Genomic DNA, 18,605 nt, shown 5'->3' with positions numbered 1-18,605 from the left:
TACCCAAGAGGTCCAATATGATACAATTGCTAAATGTTACAGTATTTGTCATGGACTGCATGTCTCTCATCCCCCGAAATTCATATGTTGAAATCTAACCCCCCGATGTGATGGGACTTGGAGGTGGCGCTTTTGGGAGGTGATTTGTCATGAGAACGGAGCCCTCAGGAATGGAATTAGTGCCCTTACAAGAAGAAGCCAGAGAGCTAGTTCACTCTCTTTCCGTCACGTGAGGCTACAATGAGAAGGCAGCAGTCTGCAACCTGATAAAGGGCTCTCAGCAGAAGCCCACTGTGCTGGCAGCCTGTTCCCAGACTTCTAGCCTCCAGAAGTGTGAGAAATAAACTTCTTTTGTCTATAAGCCACCCAGTCTATGGCACTTTGTTAAAGCAGTTTGAACTAAGACAGTAATATTCTCATTTCATGACTTTAAAAGAAAATAATATATTCAGTATGATGACAATAAGGCAATAAAAGAACAAGAGACCACAGAAAACACTTTCCTATAAAACGCCTCATTGCTGTCAAATTCTTTTACTATTTCAATCTTGTAATTGCACTGCTATAAAATGCAGCGTGAATGTTCAAATGTTACCAGTTTTGGTGATTTCTTCTAGCTCCCTGAGGTGATTTAACTGGGGAGATATTATGTTATTTGTGATGAATAATGTATTATTAAAGAATTTTTATCACCAAAAAGTCACCCAAGCGGAAGACATTTCCTTAAAAGACTGGGATGTATTTGAAAACAAGTAATAGTTTTCATTCTTTTTCTGGAGAGTTAAAAAACCAAGAATAAAAATGCACTCAAAATTTTCCTATAGTAAAACTAAATATTTAATGACCTAAACTTGTATAAATAGTAGAATAATCAGAGTTGAAAAAGCTATTATTTTCCACTCTGTTATTTCAAAGCTTAAGTGAAGAAAACAAAAACTATGTTTACAAAAAAAAAATCAAAACAAAACAAGAACAAAAAAACTGTTCCCTTGAAAACCCGAAATCTCCCTCATATTCTCTATAAAGACTTGGGTTAACCAGGTTAATTTTGCATAAAATGCAGAATACGACACCTGGAAATGAACAAACTTGGAAAAGCTATTTAATGTATTAGTTGCTATATTATAATCTGACGGCATCGATTTCTGGGCGAGGAATAGGGCAAGGAGTCTGAACGACTTCAATTAGAGGCTGCTGATACTAAAAGTTAACTAGAAGAAGTCAAATCTGAATGTTCACCTCAAGTTCTGATATGTTTGCTTAGCCTGACTCTCAAACAGAAATTACCCACGTAGGAAGCAATCACCTGGGATATTTCTGACTCCAGGCTCTTAAAAAAAAAAAGAAAGTAAAAAATAGTTTGATGGCCTAATGGTGCAGTAGAAAAAGTGAGAGCATTAGAGTCAGAGAGCTGTAAGGTCAATTTTTTTCTGTAACTGACCTGCTATCTGATAACAGAGTAGCCTCAACATCTCTGGGGTTCAATGTTCTTGTCTGAAAAAGGGGGGATAGTTACTTTCCTAACCAGGGATTTTTTTTTTTTTTCAGAATTAAACAAGTAAATTTGAAGCGCCTATCACAGTATGTGAACCATAGAAGGTGCTTAATAAATGCTGTTTTAAAATTTTTTCTTGTCACAATGACTACATGGATTTCAGTGTAAGAGATGGGATTGGCTAACCCGCCCTCATGACTTGAATGTTCATAACTGTATTGACGTGATATTTGTACATCCCGGAAAAATCCAAAAAAAAATTCATGGACAAAACAATAGCATATACTTTTAATTCTCTTCCTATGCCCTTACTAATAATTTTTTCTCATCAATGAACCCTCAGCAGCCCACCTCTATTCCTGAAACAACTTCTAAACCCTCCTCTAGAGTGGAACTAGAAAGCTTTCTAATCTTCCTTGCCATGGCTTATTACTGTATTGTGCTTCAGTCACTTTCCTGATTGGCAGTGGCTGACTGGGCTGAGCCTCTGACAGCGGGAAGGAGGGCGGCCGGTGGGCTGGCAGCTTCCTGATTAGCATGAGCTGCCTTGTGCCAAAGTCAATTCTGGGCTGCCAGGTGGCAAGTGCCGCCTGTTAGCATTCCGCAGCCCGTGCCCGGGGAAGACAGTGATTTGGAAGGAGTTTTGCAGAGACTGTTTGCTGCCCTGCACAGGCTTTCTGTTCTCGGCTTCCCTATCCTGCTACCACCCAGGCACTCCACTCCCACAGCCACCTCCTCACTACTTTCCAATTAAAGCCATCTCTGTCTCCTTCCAAGGCTGCCCCAACTCTTGAGCCTGTACCCAGGGGACTTTCTGATTTTCTCTCTTTTCTAATTTTTTCAGCTTTATTGAAGTATAATTGCCAACTAAAATTGTATATTCAAACTGTACAAGGTGACAAATTGATATAGAGCGAAAGGATTCCCACCACAGAGTTAATTAACACACTCATCATCTCACATATTTCCCCCTTTTTTCTCTTTTTTATTAAAAACAGAAGTTCTACTCCCTTAACACATTTCAATTATACAATAGAGTGTTATCAACTATAGTCACCATGTTATACATTAGATCCTCAGACCTTACTCATCCGGTAACTGAAAGTTTGTGCCCTCTTACCAGCCTCTCCCGATGCCCCCACCCCCACTCCCAGCCCCTGGCAACTAGCATTCTAGTCTCTGTTTCTATGAGTTTGACTTTCTCTCTCTTTGCTTTTGCTTTTTCACCCAGTTCTCATGGAATACTCTTTCCTATCTCTGCATGCTTTGATCCATAGGCTGCAAATTCCAAAGTCCACAAAGCCTAGGCATGGAAAATAAATAAGGAAGGTGGGCAATGGGGAGTGGTTGGGGATGAGACAAACTACAGGGGCACGGCCAACAGGACTGCTGCTGCTCAGTTCCGGTCCAGGGTCGCCATGCAAGAAGATGAGTCCCTCTTTTACCAAATTTTCTGATTTTTCAATCACCCTTTTTTAAACACTGGAAACTACTACAATCTATACATATACACATGCAAAAATGATTTGATATATATGGACAATAAAAGGTAAACATATTTTATTATCCATAAATTATCATCTATCTATCTACCTATCTATCTATATCTATCATCCTTTAAGTTCTATGTAACTCTATGGGATTCAGCAGCTTGTCCAGATAAAGTAAATGTAAGAAATGGCCTTGTATACAAATATGGGAAGTAGTTAAAATTTTGTAGAACTGGAGATTATAAACTCAGGCTAAAGGAATTTGAATTCAGGAAAGAAACATACACACACATACACACACACCACTTGGATTCACAGAACATTCTACAATATCCTTGGTTCTCAGGAAATACTCAAACTTGCTATTTGTTGAACATATAAAACAATAAAAGTATATGTTTACTTTAAGATTTAAGAAACCTTGAACACATATTGTTTGATTGAGCCTCTTAGCATCCCTATGAGGTAGATACTATATGTTTTATACCAATTACAGCAGAGAAAATCTAGAGTTTAGAGAGGTCACACAGTTGCCTAACCTAGAAGTGGAGTCAGGATCCGACAGAAGCGCTTTTCATTTTGCTGCCATATTCTTTCAAACATGTAGTAAGTACTCAATAGTGTTAGAAAAAATTCTATATTCATTACTTCAGATCATGATTATCTCTTTATTAACCAATGGTAAACTTATTAGATGACTGGGTTCTCAAAAGTTACAGTGGACTGTTCTTCTTATCTACTAATTTTATGATCACCCACAGTATGTAGCTGAGTTTCACACAACAAGTACACAGAGCCCATTTTCTGTGTGACTTTCTAGAACTAAATGAAGAAGCATATTTTTCACTCACCAATTCCACTGTAAACAAGACGTTTCTAATATTAAGCAATTTTTTGGAATGCCAGTAATGGGAAAAAAATGTCCCAGAGTAGGACTAAATGTTGAGACCTATGGGGAATTAGACAATGATGAGGGAACCAGCATAAAGGGAAGGAAAGATGGAGAAAGAGAGGAAGAAGACCAGAGACAATACTGATAAAGGTACAAAGGAAGCAGATAAAATGATAGTTCAGAATGATAATGTAATAGTTAGATATTTAATATTTGGCTTTATAATGCATATTGTATGGGCGATAAAGAATTTTAAGCTTACCCCAAGAGAGGTCTGGCCTTTGCCCTCAGCTTCTGGGAATAACTTGTAGGCCTTGGAATGTCAAACCGCTTAGGAGTAACTTTGTTTGCCTGGGGCTTTGATCCAGCCAGATAGTAACAACTGAATTTAGGGTGGGGGTCTGGGATCATGCCATATCAGTTTGACCTCCAGAAGAGCTGAACTGAGATGAGCCATAAGACTAGTCAACCATGCCCATGTGACAGAGCCCGAGACAACCTCTGGGCACAAGGTGCACGTGAGCTTTCCTGGTTGGCAACATTCTGTATGTGCTGTCACACATCAGTGCCAGGAAAGTAATGCTGTCCATGACTCCACCGGGAGAGGACAATGGAAGCTCTGCATTTGGCACTTTTCCTGGACTCAACTCTATGCGCTTCTTCTTTTGGCTAATTTTAATCTGTATCTTTTCTTTGTAATGAACCCTAACTGTGAGCGTAAGAGCTTTCAGGGGTTCTGGGAGTCGTTCTAGTGAATTATCAGCCCTGAGGGGGATTTGGGGAGCCCCTGAACTTATAGTTAGCACCAGAGTGATTGCAGCCCTCTGGACTGTGTTCCTTCTAAACTTCATAGTCGGCCTACCTATTGCAATGGATAATTTTAATTTGTTCACTTTTTACCTAACATCCATTCAACCTTCTTTTGGAAGTAACATTCTGATTTCCTAATTAAGAAAATTAGGAAACTACCTTGGCTACATTTTTAGTCTATATGGTTGTGGTTTTGCTAATCTAACTCCTGTTGAACTAATAAATGTTTATGTGTTAAGTATCCATCATTTGCATCTCTCTCTCTCTCTCTATCATCTATCATCTATATATGTATGTATGTATGAATCTATCTACCTAAAATCATTTTCCATTTACTTATTGTCTCAGTTTAATTTACTTATTGTTCAACAGTTTTAAAAAAGAAGCAAAAATAACTGCCCTCCTGAAATTTAAATTCTAGTGGGAGACAGAAATTAAACAAAAACAGATTTTTATGTAAAATATTGGAAGATGATATGTGCAATGAAGAAAAAAATAGAGTAGGACCGGGGGGGCAGAAGAGTCAGGATTGGGAAGCAGTTCAAATTATGATAGGTTGTCAGGCCTCTGAGATGAGAGCTGAGAAAAGCACTAAGAAAGCAAAGGAATGAGAAAAAACTTTCTGTTTCATACAGATTATAATATTAAGACAAAAATATCAGGGGCATATTTCTTATATATAAATGCGTAAGCTTATTCATATGTTCATAGTTAAAATTACAGTCATATATTCACATGTAAACTTACTCATAAATTTGAAAAATCATTTGGCTTCAAATATACAGACAATAATTGGCAAATTCTTTATGATTATTACTTATTTATATGAAGTTCTGAAGTAGACTTATTAACAAATAAGTTAGGAAGTTACTTATTAACAAATAAGTAACTGAAAGGACCAGAAACCACAATTTCACAAAATAAACTGTATGTTTTTACAAACATGAAATGAGGTTTGTAAATTGTGAATGTATTGTCTACTCACGGGAGCCTTAAAGCACAAAATCTGGGGTATAAAGTTAAAAGTTGTCCAAGTGCTTTCTTACACTATTGGCAACAGAGAGCAGCTACCTCATCATGAAGAGAATCGTGTTTGGTTTTTGCTCAAGTATGTGTCCCGAACATCCAGACAGTGCCGATAAATAGGTGCTCAATAAGTATTTCTTCGTGTTGAATGAACTAAGCATGAACATTCAGAGAAGTCAAAAGAGGCTTTTATCATCACAAAATACATGGGCAGTCCCTTTGAAGAAATATCTGAAAAATATCAAGCTGGATCTACAAAACCACAGAATAAATGCAATACACAGAAAATGAATAGTTAAAACCCAGTATAATGGAGCAAAGTCTCTAATATCAAGAGGTGCACATTCTAATTTCAACTCCTCTGCCTACTGTCTTGTCTGCTCTGTTTTCTTATTCTATTCACAGCATGAAACCAGACCTGCAAGGTTGGGAAATTTAACATCTCTCTCCCAGGTCATATTAATTTCTTAACTGTAATAGTTTTTTTCCTTGGGTGGGTTATGGGTCACAGAAAGCCTTGAGGCAGGAGGAGGGAAGATGATTTAATGATCTCTCACCAGCTTGTAAATCTGCCTGTGAATTCAGAGACAAAAATTTGAGAAGGTAGAAACTTTTGCTTAGGTAACTGCTGTCTATTAGTCAGACGATGAACGGCCAAACTCAAAAGGAGGCAGAATACAATGAAGAATGGAATAAAGGTGTAGAATAAGGAGGCTGGGGAGCTTTCAAGTCTCATTCCAGACAGGATATAGGATTTTTGTTTATCTTTTACTTGCAAACACACACATACACTCACACAGAATTATATTATTTACAAGCTTCACACAGAATAACTTGTGGAGATAATACTAAGAATGTTTACCATCTAACAGTCTCAATTTACATGAAAATATGACTTTTTGATCCTTAATTCTGTACTGTAAATAACTGATATAAAAATTTACACCTTCAAATAGAGCCTGGATTTTTTTTTTTTTTTTTGAGGAAGATTAGCCCTGAGCTAACTACTGCTAATCCTCCTCTTTTTGCTTAGGAAGACTGGCCCTGAGCTAACATCCATGCCCATCGTCCTCTACTTTATACATGGGATGCCTATCACAGCATGGCTTTTGCCAAGCAGTGCCATGTCCACACCTGGGATCTGAACCGCCGAACCCCAGGCCGCTGAGAAGCGGAACATGTGAACTTAACCACTGCGCCACTAGGCCAGCCTCTAGCCTGGATTCTTAATTTTATATACATTTTATTGACTACCAATCTTTAAAAAGTTTTGAGCATTTGTTATAGTTAAACCCACCAGCTTTGACACTAACACATTCTTTCGATTCAAAGTTAAATATTTGTTCGTCTAATAACCTCTCCTCTATACTTAGACAGGTAGAGTTTTCTATTGGCTGCTTTTAACATATGCATTTATGTGATTTATGCTACCAAATCTCTGTCTTTACTTCAATGCAATATTTTACTTTCCTCACAACATTTATCAAACAAATACTTAATTATTTTATTTTACCTAATTTGTCATATATTTACATATAAATTTAGATCTTTCTGGAATATCAATTCTGCCCTAGTCATTTCCTTCCTGTTTTTAATTATTGTATAATTTTTCCATTAAACTTTTTTTCTGCATTATTTGTGCTCCAAAAATCACATAGTTCTATTTTTTAAGTCATCTGAATGAAAACCCTCTGTTATTTTTGGCACTACAAATTTTTTTGTCTTTAGGGGGTTGGCCCTGTGGCCGAGTGGTTAAGTTCGTGCGCTCTGCTTTGGCGGCCCAGGGTTTCACTGGTTGAGATCCTGGGCGCGGACATGGCACCGCTCATCAAGCCATGGTGAGGCAGCGTCCCATGTAGCACAGCCAGAAGAACCTACAACTAGAGTATACAAATATGTACTGGGGGGCTTTGGGGAGAAGAAGAAGGGAAAAAAAAGATTGGCAACAGATGTTAGCTCTGGTGCCAATCTTTAAAAAAAAAAATTTTCTGTCTTTGATTCTATAATTTGCAAATTTGGAAATAGGTATCTGAGAAGATTCCTTTCAGTCTAGATCCTGGGAAACCCTTGTTGTAGTCACTCAATGCTGTTTTTTTCAACTCATGACATTAAAATTACTTTAAAATTCACATAACATACAACTCACCATTTTAAAGTGTACAATTCAGGGGAATTTACGCATTCACATATTCTTCAATGACCACCTCTCTCTAGTGTCACAACTTCTTCATCACCCCGAAAGAGCATCCTATCCCTGGGAAGTAGTCACTCTCTGTTCTGCCCTGCCTCCATCCACTGGAGACCTCTAAACTGCTTTATGCGTCTATGAATTTCCTTATTCTAAATAATTTGTATGAAAGGAATCATAAAATACATGACCTTTCGCATCCAGCTTCTTTCACTTAGCATGCTGTTTTTGAAATTTCATCCATGTTGTAGCATGTATCAGGATTTAATCTTTTTTATGGATGAATAGTGTTTCATTGTAACTATATACCACATTTTGGCTATCCATTCACCCACTGATGGACACTTGGGTTATTTCCACCTTTTGACTATTGGGAATGATGCTACAAATGTCTGTGTGCAAGTTTCCAGGTGAACATATGTTTTCATTACTCGATTATATATTTAGAGGTGAAATTGCTGGGTTGTATGATAACTCTCTTTTGAACTTTTTGAGGAAATATGAAACTGTTGTCCACAGAGGCTGCAGCATTTTACATTGCCACCAGCAATATATGAGGGTTTCTATTTCTCTACATCCTTGCCAACACTTATTTCCCGTTTTTTTAAATTATTATAGTCACCCTAGTGAATGTGAAGTGTATGTTACCGTGGTTTTGACTTGCATTTCCTTAAATCCAATGATGTCGCACATGATTTCCCGTGCTTGTTCGCCGTTTGTATACTTTCTCTGGAGAAAAGCCCATTCAAATTTTTGCCCCTTTACAAAATCCATTTCTTTGAGTTTATTTTTGAGTTGTAAGAGTTGTTTATTTATTCAGGAAATTAAATGCTTATCAGATATATGATTTACAAATATCTTCTCCCATTCTGTTAAGTTGTTTTTTCACATTATTGATAATGTTCTTTGATGCACAATAGTTTTCAATTTTAATGAAATCCAATTTATTTTTTTCTTTTGTTACTAATACTTTTGGTGTCAAATCTACTGAGAATCCACTGCTAGGATCATAAACGTTTATTCTTATGTTTTCTTCTAACAGTTTTATTGTTTTAGATTTGATATTACAGTTTTTGATCCACTTGAATTAATTGTATCTAGAGTGAGGTAGGGGTCCAACTTCAATCTTTTGCACGTGTTGGTCATACAACCAACCAGCAACCATTTGTTGAAGAGACTATTATTTCCTCATCTATGAGGTCTTGACACCCTTACTGAAAATCAGTTGGCTATAGATGTTTGAGTTTGTTTCCAGACTCTCAATTGTATTTCATTGGTCTGTATGTCTATCCTTGTATCATTACCACACTGTTTTGATTAATGTTGTTTTGTAGTATGTTTTGAAATTGAGAAATCTGAATCCACCAACTTTGTTTTTCTTTTGCAATACTGTTTGGTTATTTGTAACCCCTTGTAATTCCATATGAATTTGAGGATCAGTTTTGCCATTTATGCAAAAAAAGGCCATCGGACTTTTGGTAGGTATTGGACTGGATCTACAGACTGCTTTAGAGATTATTGCCATCTTAACAGTATTGTCTTCCAATCCATGAACATAGGATGTCTTTCCATTTAATTAGGTCTTCTTTTTTCTTTCAGCAATGTTTTGTAGTTTTCAGTGGACAAGTCTTTCATCTTTGTTAAATTTATTCCTAGGTGTTTTTATTCTTTTGGATGCTATTGTAAACGGAATTATTTTCCTAATTTCCTTTTGAATTATTCATTGCTGGTGTTAAGATTCAAACTAATTTTCGTGCATTGATCATGTACTCTGCAACTTTGCCGAATTTGTTTTTTAGCTTTAGTAGTTTTGTTATTGATTCTTTCAGTATATATTACACAACCATATGCAATATAGTTTTACTTCTTCCTTTTCAAATTATTCCTTTCCAGTTTGGATGTCTTTTATTTCTTTTTCTTGACTAATTTTTGCTCTGGCTAGGACTTTCAGCACAATGTTGAATAACTAGTGAAAGCAGGGTTTATTTTCTTGTTCCTGATCTTAGCGGGAAAGTTTTCAGTCTTACACCATTGAATGTGATGTTAGCTGTGGGGTTTTCATAAATGTCCTTTTGCATCTTAAGGAGATTCTCCTCTATTCCTAGTTTTCTGAGGTTGTTTCTTTTTAACAGGAAAAGTGTTAAATTTTGTTAAATGCTTTTTCAGCATTTATTGAGATAATAATGCATGTGTGGGTTTTTTTTCATCATTCTGTTAATGTGGTATATTATATCAATTGATTTTCTTGGGTTAAACTACTCTTGCATATCTGAGATAAATTCCACTTGGTGATGGTACATAATCTGTTAATGTGCTATTCGATTCACTTTGCTAGTGTTTTATTGAGGATTTTTGCATCTGTATTCATAAAGGATATTGATCTGTAGTTTTCTTTTCTTGTGGTATCTTTGGCTTTGGTATCAGGGTAATGCTGGACATGTAGAATGTTAGGAAGTGTTCTTTCATCTTCCATTTTTTTGTAAGAATTTGAAGAGGTTTGGTATTAATTCTTCTACAAATGTTTGGTAGAATTCACCAGTAAAGGCATCTGGTACAACACTTTTCTTTGTTGGGGGCTTCTGAATACTGATTGAATTTCTTTGCTTATTGTAGATCTGTTGAGATTTTCTGTTTCTTTTTGAGTCAGGTTTGTTAATTTGTGTATTTCTAGGAATTTGTCCATTTCATGCAGATTATCTAATTTATTGGTGTACAATTGTCATCTTATTCTCTTATCCTTTTAATTACTCTACGATTGGTAGTAATGTGTTCACTGTCATTTCTGATTTTAGTTTTTGAATTATCTCTGTTTTTCTTAGTCTAGCTGAAGGCTTATCAGTTTTGTTAATCTATCAAAGAACCAACATCGGTTTTGTTGATTCTATTTTCTATTCTTTATTTCATTTATCTCTGCTTTAATCTTTATGTTTTCCTTCCCTCTACTGGCTTTGGCCTTCATTTTCTCTTCTTTTTCTATCCCTTAAAAGTATAAAGGTAGATTATTGATTTGAGATTTTCTTTCTTTTTTAACGTAGGCATTTATAAGTATAAATTTCCCTCTGAATGCCGATTTCACTGCATCCCATATGTTTTGGTATGTTGTGTTTTCATTTTTATTTATCTCAAAGTATTCTCTGATTTCACTAGTGATTTATTCTTTGATGCATTGGATCAGAGTGTATTGTTTGATTTCCACATAGTAGTGACTTTTCTAGTTTCATTCTGTTTTTTATTTCTAGCTTCATTTCAATGTGTTCAGAGAAGAAACTGTATTATTTCAGCCTTTTAAAATTTATCGAGAATTGTTTTACAATGCAACATGTGATCTATTCTGGAGAATGTTCCTCATGCACTTCAGAAGAACGTATATTTGCTGTTGCCAGGTTGTACCTGTTTCTTTCATTACCACTTCTGCATGTTTTCTTGTTTGGTACTTTCATTATTCCTAGATGGTTCTCTGTAATTGTGCTCATCTCTTTGTTCACATTCCCACATTTTTTTAATTCTCTCAATATACGTTTCTCTTACAGATTAAATTTTTGTAGTTCTGTATGTGCAGGAGTATATGTGTGCTTTGTTTGTTTTGTTGGTTGTACTCACAATATTGAAAAAACATTTACTGTGGCTTAGAATTGAACATATTCTTATTTTTTAATATTGTTTCTTCAGTGAGTTTAATATGGAGGAATGCTCATTTTTATGGATCACTTTATTATCCCTCCACCCAGTTATTTGTCTTTCATTCATCATATATTTACAGCACTTACCATGTGCCAAGTTCTATGCTAATAGCTGTGTGTAGAAACTCTGTCTGAAGACTGAGACATGCATGTAAACCAAATATCTGTAATGAAATGTAATAATTGGCAGATGTGGACATTTACCAAGCACCAGAGAAGAAGGATGGAAGGAAAGTCTTTTTTGAACTATTTAGTGCATTAACAAGTAAATATATTAATGCATTAATATATCATGTACTTCATATTGAAAATTATCTATCAATTTGAATTGAAGAGTCTCTTGGAATTCTCTATAATATCCTAATGTAGACCTAAATTTAATTGTTAGATATAGTTTCATTTTATTATTTCATAAATGCACAATTCTTAAAGGATTATGAACTATAAGTATTGTATTTTTCTACATAATTCAATTGTGGCTTATGAAAGCATCAACTGCTTATTCACTGAGGACAAAAAATAATTGAATAAGGCTTGTATTTGGAAAATAACCAAATTATACAGTACTATGTAAACTATTTCAATTGTTCTGCAATGAAATAGAATAAATAGATCATAAATATGTGATATTAGTGCAAAGAAAACATGGATGATATTGTCATAACAAACAAATGTTAACAATCTTTAATTAAACTTGATTTTACAGACATATCCCGATAAATTTCAAGCCAGCCACTGCAGTCATACGATTAACCCAAATTAATAAAACTCTAGCATAAAGTGTAAAATTTAAATTTTGTTCCTAAATGTATATATTTTTAACTTTTCTATATGTGTACATACATTTTAAAAGAAAAAATGCTCTTTCTATTCTCTTCTCCATTCTTTCCTTCCATTTCCTATCCCTAATGCATAACGTGTTTGTTTAGAGATTTCTAAAACTCCCCATCAAATCTCAACTGCAAAAAGGTTCTGTTATCTATCTTACACAATTTCGTTGTAATTTTAACTTATTGTAGTATTTCTTGATGTTATTGACAGTCTATATCATACTTATAATTAGTGACTTAAGCCTCTAAGCAAACTTGTTCCTCCAATATTGTAATAATAAAAGGCCTTTTTTCCCAGATAAAGAAATTTTTTATGTGTTTGTTAAATAGTCACATGATGATTTGGAAAGAGGAAAGCACCAACAAAGCCCATTTTGAGCTCCTTCCATTCTATGTTGGAGAGGCAGGATTCTTTCTTTCTACTGGTGAACCCAACTCCATTCCAAGTATTTTCTTTAGAATACTTCAGAAATCTCTCCCTCTTCTATATCTTAAGTATCCTTTTTCTTTCTTGAACTCTTCCACTTAAAAGAGCAACATGAAGGCAGCATAGTGCAGTTGAAAGAACTTAGGCTCTGGAGTAAGGTCAAGAGCTTGGACAAGATAAAATTTTAGAGTCTCCATGAGTCTTCTGTTTAAAGGAGGGATATTATAATCTACTTCATGGTGAATAATAAGAAGTAAAGAAGTAGTGACATGTTTAGTATGTCACTTGACATAAAGTCATTGCCCCTGTTGTTCAAATTTCCAAGCTAATAATAATATATTAATAATAACGACTCACTTCTCTCTCTAGCTACCTTAATGTTTCTCTCTCTCTCCTTCAAAATTTGTTCTACACCAGCTCTTCCTCTTTCTTACCTCTTATTCCCGTTTTAATCTGACTTGACTCCAAAGCAACTGTTCTCATTGGATTCATTAGTGTCAGCAACCTTCTGCTAGTCAACTTCACTCAACGCATTTTAGAGTTATTTGTGCATATTTGACATTGAAGATCCAAAATGGCTGTGTATGTGTGTGTGACTGTGTGTCTCTATGATATATATTGAAATTCTCCTCTTTTCCTTTTACTATATTGTTCTCTACTAGTTTCCTTCCTAATTCTCTGAGCATTTCAATTAATTCCTTTTTATCTCTTAAATCCTACAATTTTAACATTTTTAAGGATTCTGTCCTCTGTTCACTTATTGAGTCACCTAATTTATCTAGGAGATAAGCTCTAGATTTGTAAGTTTTATTAACTTTCAGCTAATGATTCTCATATTTATATGACATTCCCTAATTCATCTATGCTCCATATACTAATTTCTACTGGTCTACTAAACATCAAATTGATATCACAAGGACCTTCCAAATCCACACAACTTAAACTACATTGCCTTTTCCTACTTCTCCTCTCCCTTCTCCTTGCTTCTCTTAATGGCAACACTATCTACTTAAAGTATTGAAGCAGAAAAACATAAACATTATCCTAAATTATTCTTTTATGTCTACTCACTATATATGTTCACCAAGTCCATTGGTTTTATCTCTCAAACATCCTTTGACCCTGTGTCTTTTTCCTCTATTGCTACTGCCTTATTTTGGAATGATCTAATCATATCTCATCTGGACTATTTCAGTAGCCTCCTAACTTTTCTTCCTGCCTCTGGTTATTTCCACTTTCCAATTCATCTTCCACAAAGATGGCATATCTTTCTGAAGTACAAATAGGATCATATTAATAATAAAAATAGCTAACAGCTAGACAGCACATATTAAATACCAGGCTTGCTCTGAGAGTTTTACACACGTCTATGACCTCACAACACTATAGTGGCTTTCTATAGCCTAGCAAGATAAAGCAAGATAAAGGTACATTGCATTAACATGGTCTGCCAGGTCCTTTTCATCTAAGCGTCAAACTATAATTCTATCTGCATCTACACTGACCTTGAAACAGTTCACTGTCAGTAAACACACTATGTTCTTTCATCTCTCGATGTCATTGCAAAATCTATTCTTTTTGTCTAGGATCTTGCTCCATCTCTTCTGACTGAGAAACTCCTATTCATCCTTCAAAGTTTAGCTCAGATGTTAACTCAGCTACTTACTCAGTTCTCTTAGAGAGGATCCACGTTGCTGTTTTCTAGAACAAGATGTATATAGCTCTTTTATAATGCCTTCATCTCGCGTTGCCATTATCTTTTCTGCTTATTCTGTTGCCCTCCACTATACTGAGCTAGTAGAATGTAAGGACTATATTTTATATGTATTTGCATCTCTAGGACCTGGTGCAGTATGTGACAGAGTAGATTCTCAATAAGTTTTCTAAATGAATGAGTGTACTAAATATGCAAAGGTAATCTACCTTGTCACAAAGTGTGCTCAGCCTAGTTCATACATCCAAAGAGCAGTAACCAAATTCCCCTGCGTAGTGTAAATCAAGAAAATTAACTTTGTTAATAAACACACTAATCGTAGTGAATGAAGGGGTCTCTCTCTCTTTCCTTCTCTTTCTTTCTCTCTCTAACTTAAACTATTAAGATCATCTTTGTCTATCTAAAAACAACAAAAACAAATATGGAAAGCTTAGAAATATGGTATTGTTATACTCTAAATGAAAACCTCTAAGAGTATTTTCCTTATACCGGAGACAAATGTTGAGAAGCAAAATTATTTAAGAGAAAGAATACAATGTATTTCCAGAAGATCTGAGTACTGTTAATATCCCTTATTAACAGTGTGGCAGTGACTCTGTATTTTACTCTCTGAGCCTCAGTTTCCTCGTCTAGAAGGTGAAACAATACTCCCTACCCCACATCCTACAAATTACTGATGTGAGTACCGAGAGAGAGAATGCTTTTGAAAGCAGGCTACAAAACATAACGTGCTGTACAACCAAGTGTGTAGTTAGTCACTCACCAAACACCGTTCTTGCAGGCACAGATTCTCTGTTAAGCCAGAATGACACTTGGGAGAGAATGACAGTCATGATGCAAGGCAGATAGGTCTGAATCACAAAATACCCAATTTTTCTTTTCAAGTGGAAATGAGCTGTCATTACAGTATATTCACCTGGAAGAAAAATTTAAACAGCTTAAGGAACTGTAATAGTCAATAGTTTGAACAATTTGGAAATGGAAGGGATTAGAGAAAGAACAGTCCATGATTAAAAAAAAAAGAATTTATCACATGATACGCTATGAAAAGTAAATAACCTTTAAATGCCTGCTTAGCATAGCAAAAGTATTTAAAAGAGAATTTTAATATTACCAAGAAACTTATACTGCATGTCCCATGGTATGGTATTCATTTTTCTCTCTAGGTCATGCTTATTGACCAAGTGGGTACAGAATTCATAAATGCTCTCTGATATAAATTATCTTACTAACTCTGGTCCCTCATCTCCACTGGTACTAACCTCAAGCCTCTGTTCCAACTCAGTCCAGTTATCTCTGGCTCTTTAAAGTGTGGATTTCTGGCCATATCTCCACGTCTCATCTGCTGGCCCAGATTTTCTACTTATAACCCCAGAACTGTCACCAATTCTGAATTTCTCAATGTTGTATGTCCGCTCTAATTCACTTCAGTCAGCTCTATTCTATCCTCAGAGCTCCTTTCCTTTCTGCTCTCTGGGTTTACATCTGCCAGATGTACGATCATTAGTCCACACAGCTGCTTTTCCTTAGACGAGTGTGGCCCTTAGAAAGAGTGTCAGCTTTAGGGGGAAAATAATTAGAAAACTAGGAAAATTATAAGCCTGTTTGAAAGTAACTGGCTTATCTAAGAAGACACACACGTTTTGAATATGTAGCATATTTTACGCCAGTGTTTCTCAAACTTTAATGCACACCTTGGGGTCTCCTGGAAATCCTGTTAAAATGCAGATCCTGACTTAGTAAGGAGTCAGGCTTGAGATTCTGAATTTCTAAAAAGCTCCCAAGCACAGGCTATGCTGCTAGTTCTTGAACCCCAAGAACAAGAGGTTTTAAGAAAACTGACATCTCCAATGACTTGAACCCATTAATTTTCTTAGGAATTAGCTTTTTACTAACCTGTACTGGATTTAATTGTCTCCTTCCCAATGGATTGGCCCAGCAGATCATATTGATTTAATCTAGAGCCATCGGGAGCAACTTGCACTGAATCAGATGCATTGTAAGTCCAAATATAAGTGACCTCTGAGGTTGTATATGCATCTGCAGGAAATCAGAAAAAAATCGTTTTAAGCACTTTAGTAAGAAGAATCAATACAGTGCAACATCAAAGGTTGTGTATTTCACAGAATCATTGTTTACTATAAAACTGATATTTACGGATCTCATATTTTAGAGTAAAAATGTCCCCTTGAAGTTTACAACTTCAATATGAAGTGTGTGAAGCAGACCAAGAGTGACAACCATGACCAGGAGAGTATTTTCACTGCAACCACTTTAAGAGGTGAAGAGTGAATTTGTCTTTAGAGCCTGCAAAAATCATTGGGCCCAGAGACAGTTAAGATATTTCCCATAGTCCCAGGGTAGTAGACGAAGACATGGTGGTAAACAGGTTATGAATGCCTATTTAAATAGTTTATTTAGAAATAGCAATTGCTCATGAAAGAACAATCATTATTTAAAACGATATTGCTTTCTGGACATAAAAGTAACTTAGTCAAGAATCAATGACTTAGTTATCACGATACAGCGCACTTCATTAAAAGAATGAGAACTAATTATTGCAGAAGATAGAAAATAAATGAGAATGCTATAGTTCCATCAAGTTGCAAACACTTTTGAAAACATGTTCATTTTACAATTAATTAATGCAGACGGATCTCACTGGACTATACTTTCATAGCATCCCAGTTAAGTGTGAGTAGGCAGGAAGAGAAAAAATATATACAGACCAGGTGAAACTTCCCGATTTATGTGGCCAAGGATGCAGACCTCAGCAGAAGTGAGATGACTTTAGAACTGGAGGCCAGGCAGAATGGCTTGTCCTAGCCCGTCTCTGGCCCTGGCCTTTACCTTGCACCCATGTGTCCTGATAGGGAACAGCTGACCTCTCCATGCAGGCAGAGTCTCTCCACAGTTGAATAAACAGACAAATCTTGCTATACTACTGACCTTTTGGAGAACTTCTACGCACTTTTGTTCAGGGGAATGTTTAGAAACATTAGTTAGTGCTGGCCCTTGAGCAACACTCAGCATCACAGTCACATTGTCAATTGAGGGAGAGAAATGCCCAGCTGTCTCTGGTAATACCTCTCCCTCTAGCTCTCCAGGACACTGGAAAACTCATCTCATGTCCCTGCCATCTAGAAGTTTTCTAGTTTACTACTGTTGTGCTGGGGTGGTCCTGGTTCTTACCTTGATCCGAAGTCTTAGATCACAAATAAATTCCCACTCAGTCATCAGTAACAATAAAGTGAATGTTTATGAGTTTGTGTCTTATTCATTGTGTGGTGTTTTAATGGCATACTATGATGTCTGGTTTTCTGAATGTTGCTACCAAATGTTCATCAGTGAAATACTGTTTTTATTGACATGTGTTCACTTACATCCACAAGTAAATTATATTATGTGAAACAATTTTTGAAATGATTCTAAAAAAGTATATATGTATGTATATCTTCATATATGTATGTGTATATATATTAATAGCAGATATATTCACATAGTTTACATTTGAGTGAATTCCAGCTACTCTACGGTTTAAATTGTTATTAATTAATTTCAATTAATCATTGATGATTCTGCTGTTATGATTAATAAGTAACATTAGTAATGTGGATAACCAGCAATCCATTTGCAGATCATCCAGTGGCTTATTTTGTTTTCTCCATGAATATATATCATGGCTTTCTCTTCAATAAAATTTCAAATGGTGCAGAACTTAATAAATCAAAAAAGACACATCACATGTGCCACTTTATATCAGAAGGCCTCACAATACTGAGTAGTTGTGAATCTTAATAAATTATGAAGTTTTTGTTTAAGTAAGTATAATAATCAACTTTTGAATTTTGAAGTTTACTTGTACACATAAATAAGGGAAAATGAAAGCCTACAAATGCAGTGACATTTTAAAGAAAGTGGTGAAACACTGATGGGCAGGGATTCTGTCTTCTTCATATCTATACTTTTCTCATGTGGTACAGTGCCTCACACAGAGAGAAAGTTCTCCATTCATTCTTGCTAGACTAATCAATAAACTCATAATATTTTATT

At 35.6% G+C, this 18,605-nt stretch overlaps 1 protein-coding gene across 1 annotated transcript in view; it reads right to left on the bottom strand.

Annotated features, from left to right (window-relative positions):
* The window catches only part of LOC124237449 (gamma-aminobutyric acid receptor subunit alpha-2), a 127,189-nt gene that overhangs the window by 33,196 nt on the left and 75,388 nt on the right, over nucleotides 1-18,605 (bottom strand). The window contains exons 7-8 of the mRNA XM_046657075.1: nucleotides 16,449-16,592; nucleotides 15,316-15,468 (exon numbers count right to left, since the gene is read on the bottom strand). Of these exons, the coding sequence (XP_046513031.1) occupies nucleotides 15,316-15,468; nucleotides 16,449-16,592 (297 nt within the window). The remainder of the gene's footprint in view (nucleotides 1-15,315; nucleotides 15,469-16,448; nucleotides 16,593-18,605) is intronic.

This window comes from Equus quagga, chromosome 3, assembly GCF_021613505.1.
Source record: "Equus quagga isolate Etosha38 chromosome 3, UCLA_HA_Equagga_1.0, whole genome shotgun sequence".
Classification (NCBI taxonomy): domain Eukaryota; kingdom Metazoa; phylum Chordata; class Mammalia; order Perissodactyla; family Equidae; genus Equus; species Equus quagga.
This window is presented reverse-complemented; position numbering and strand designations above follow the sequence as displayed.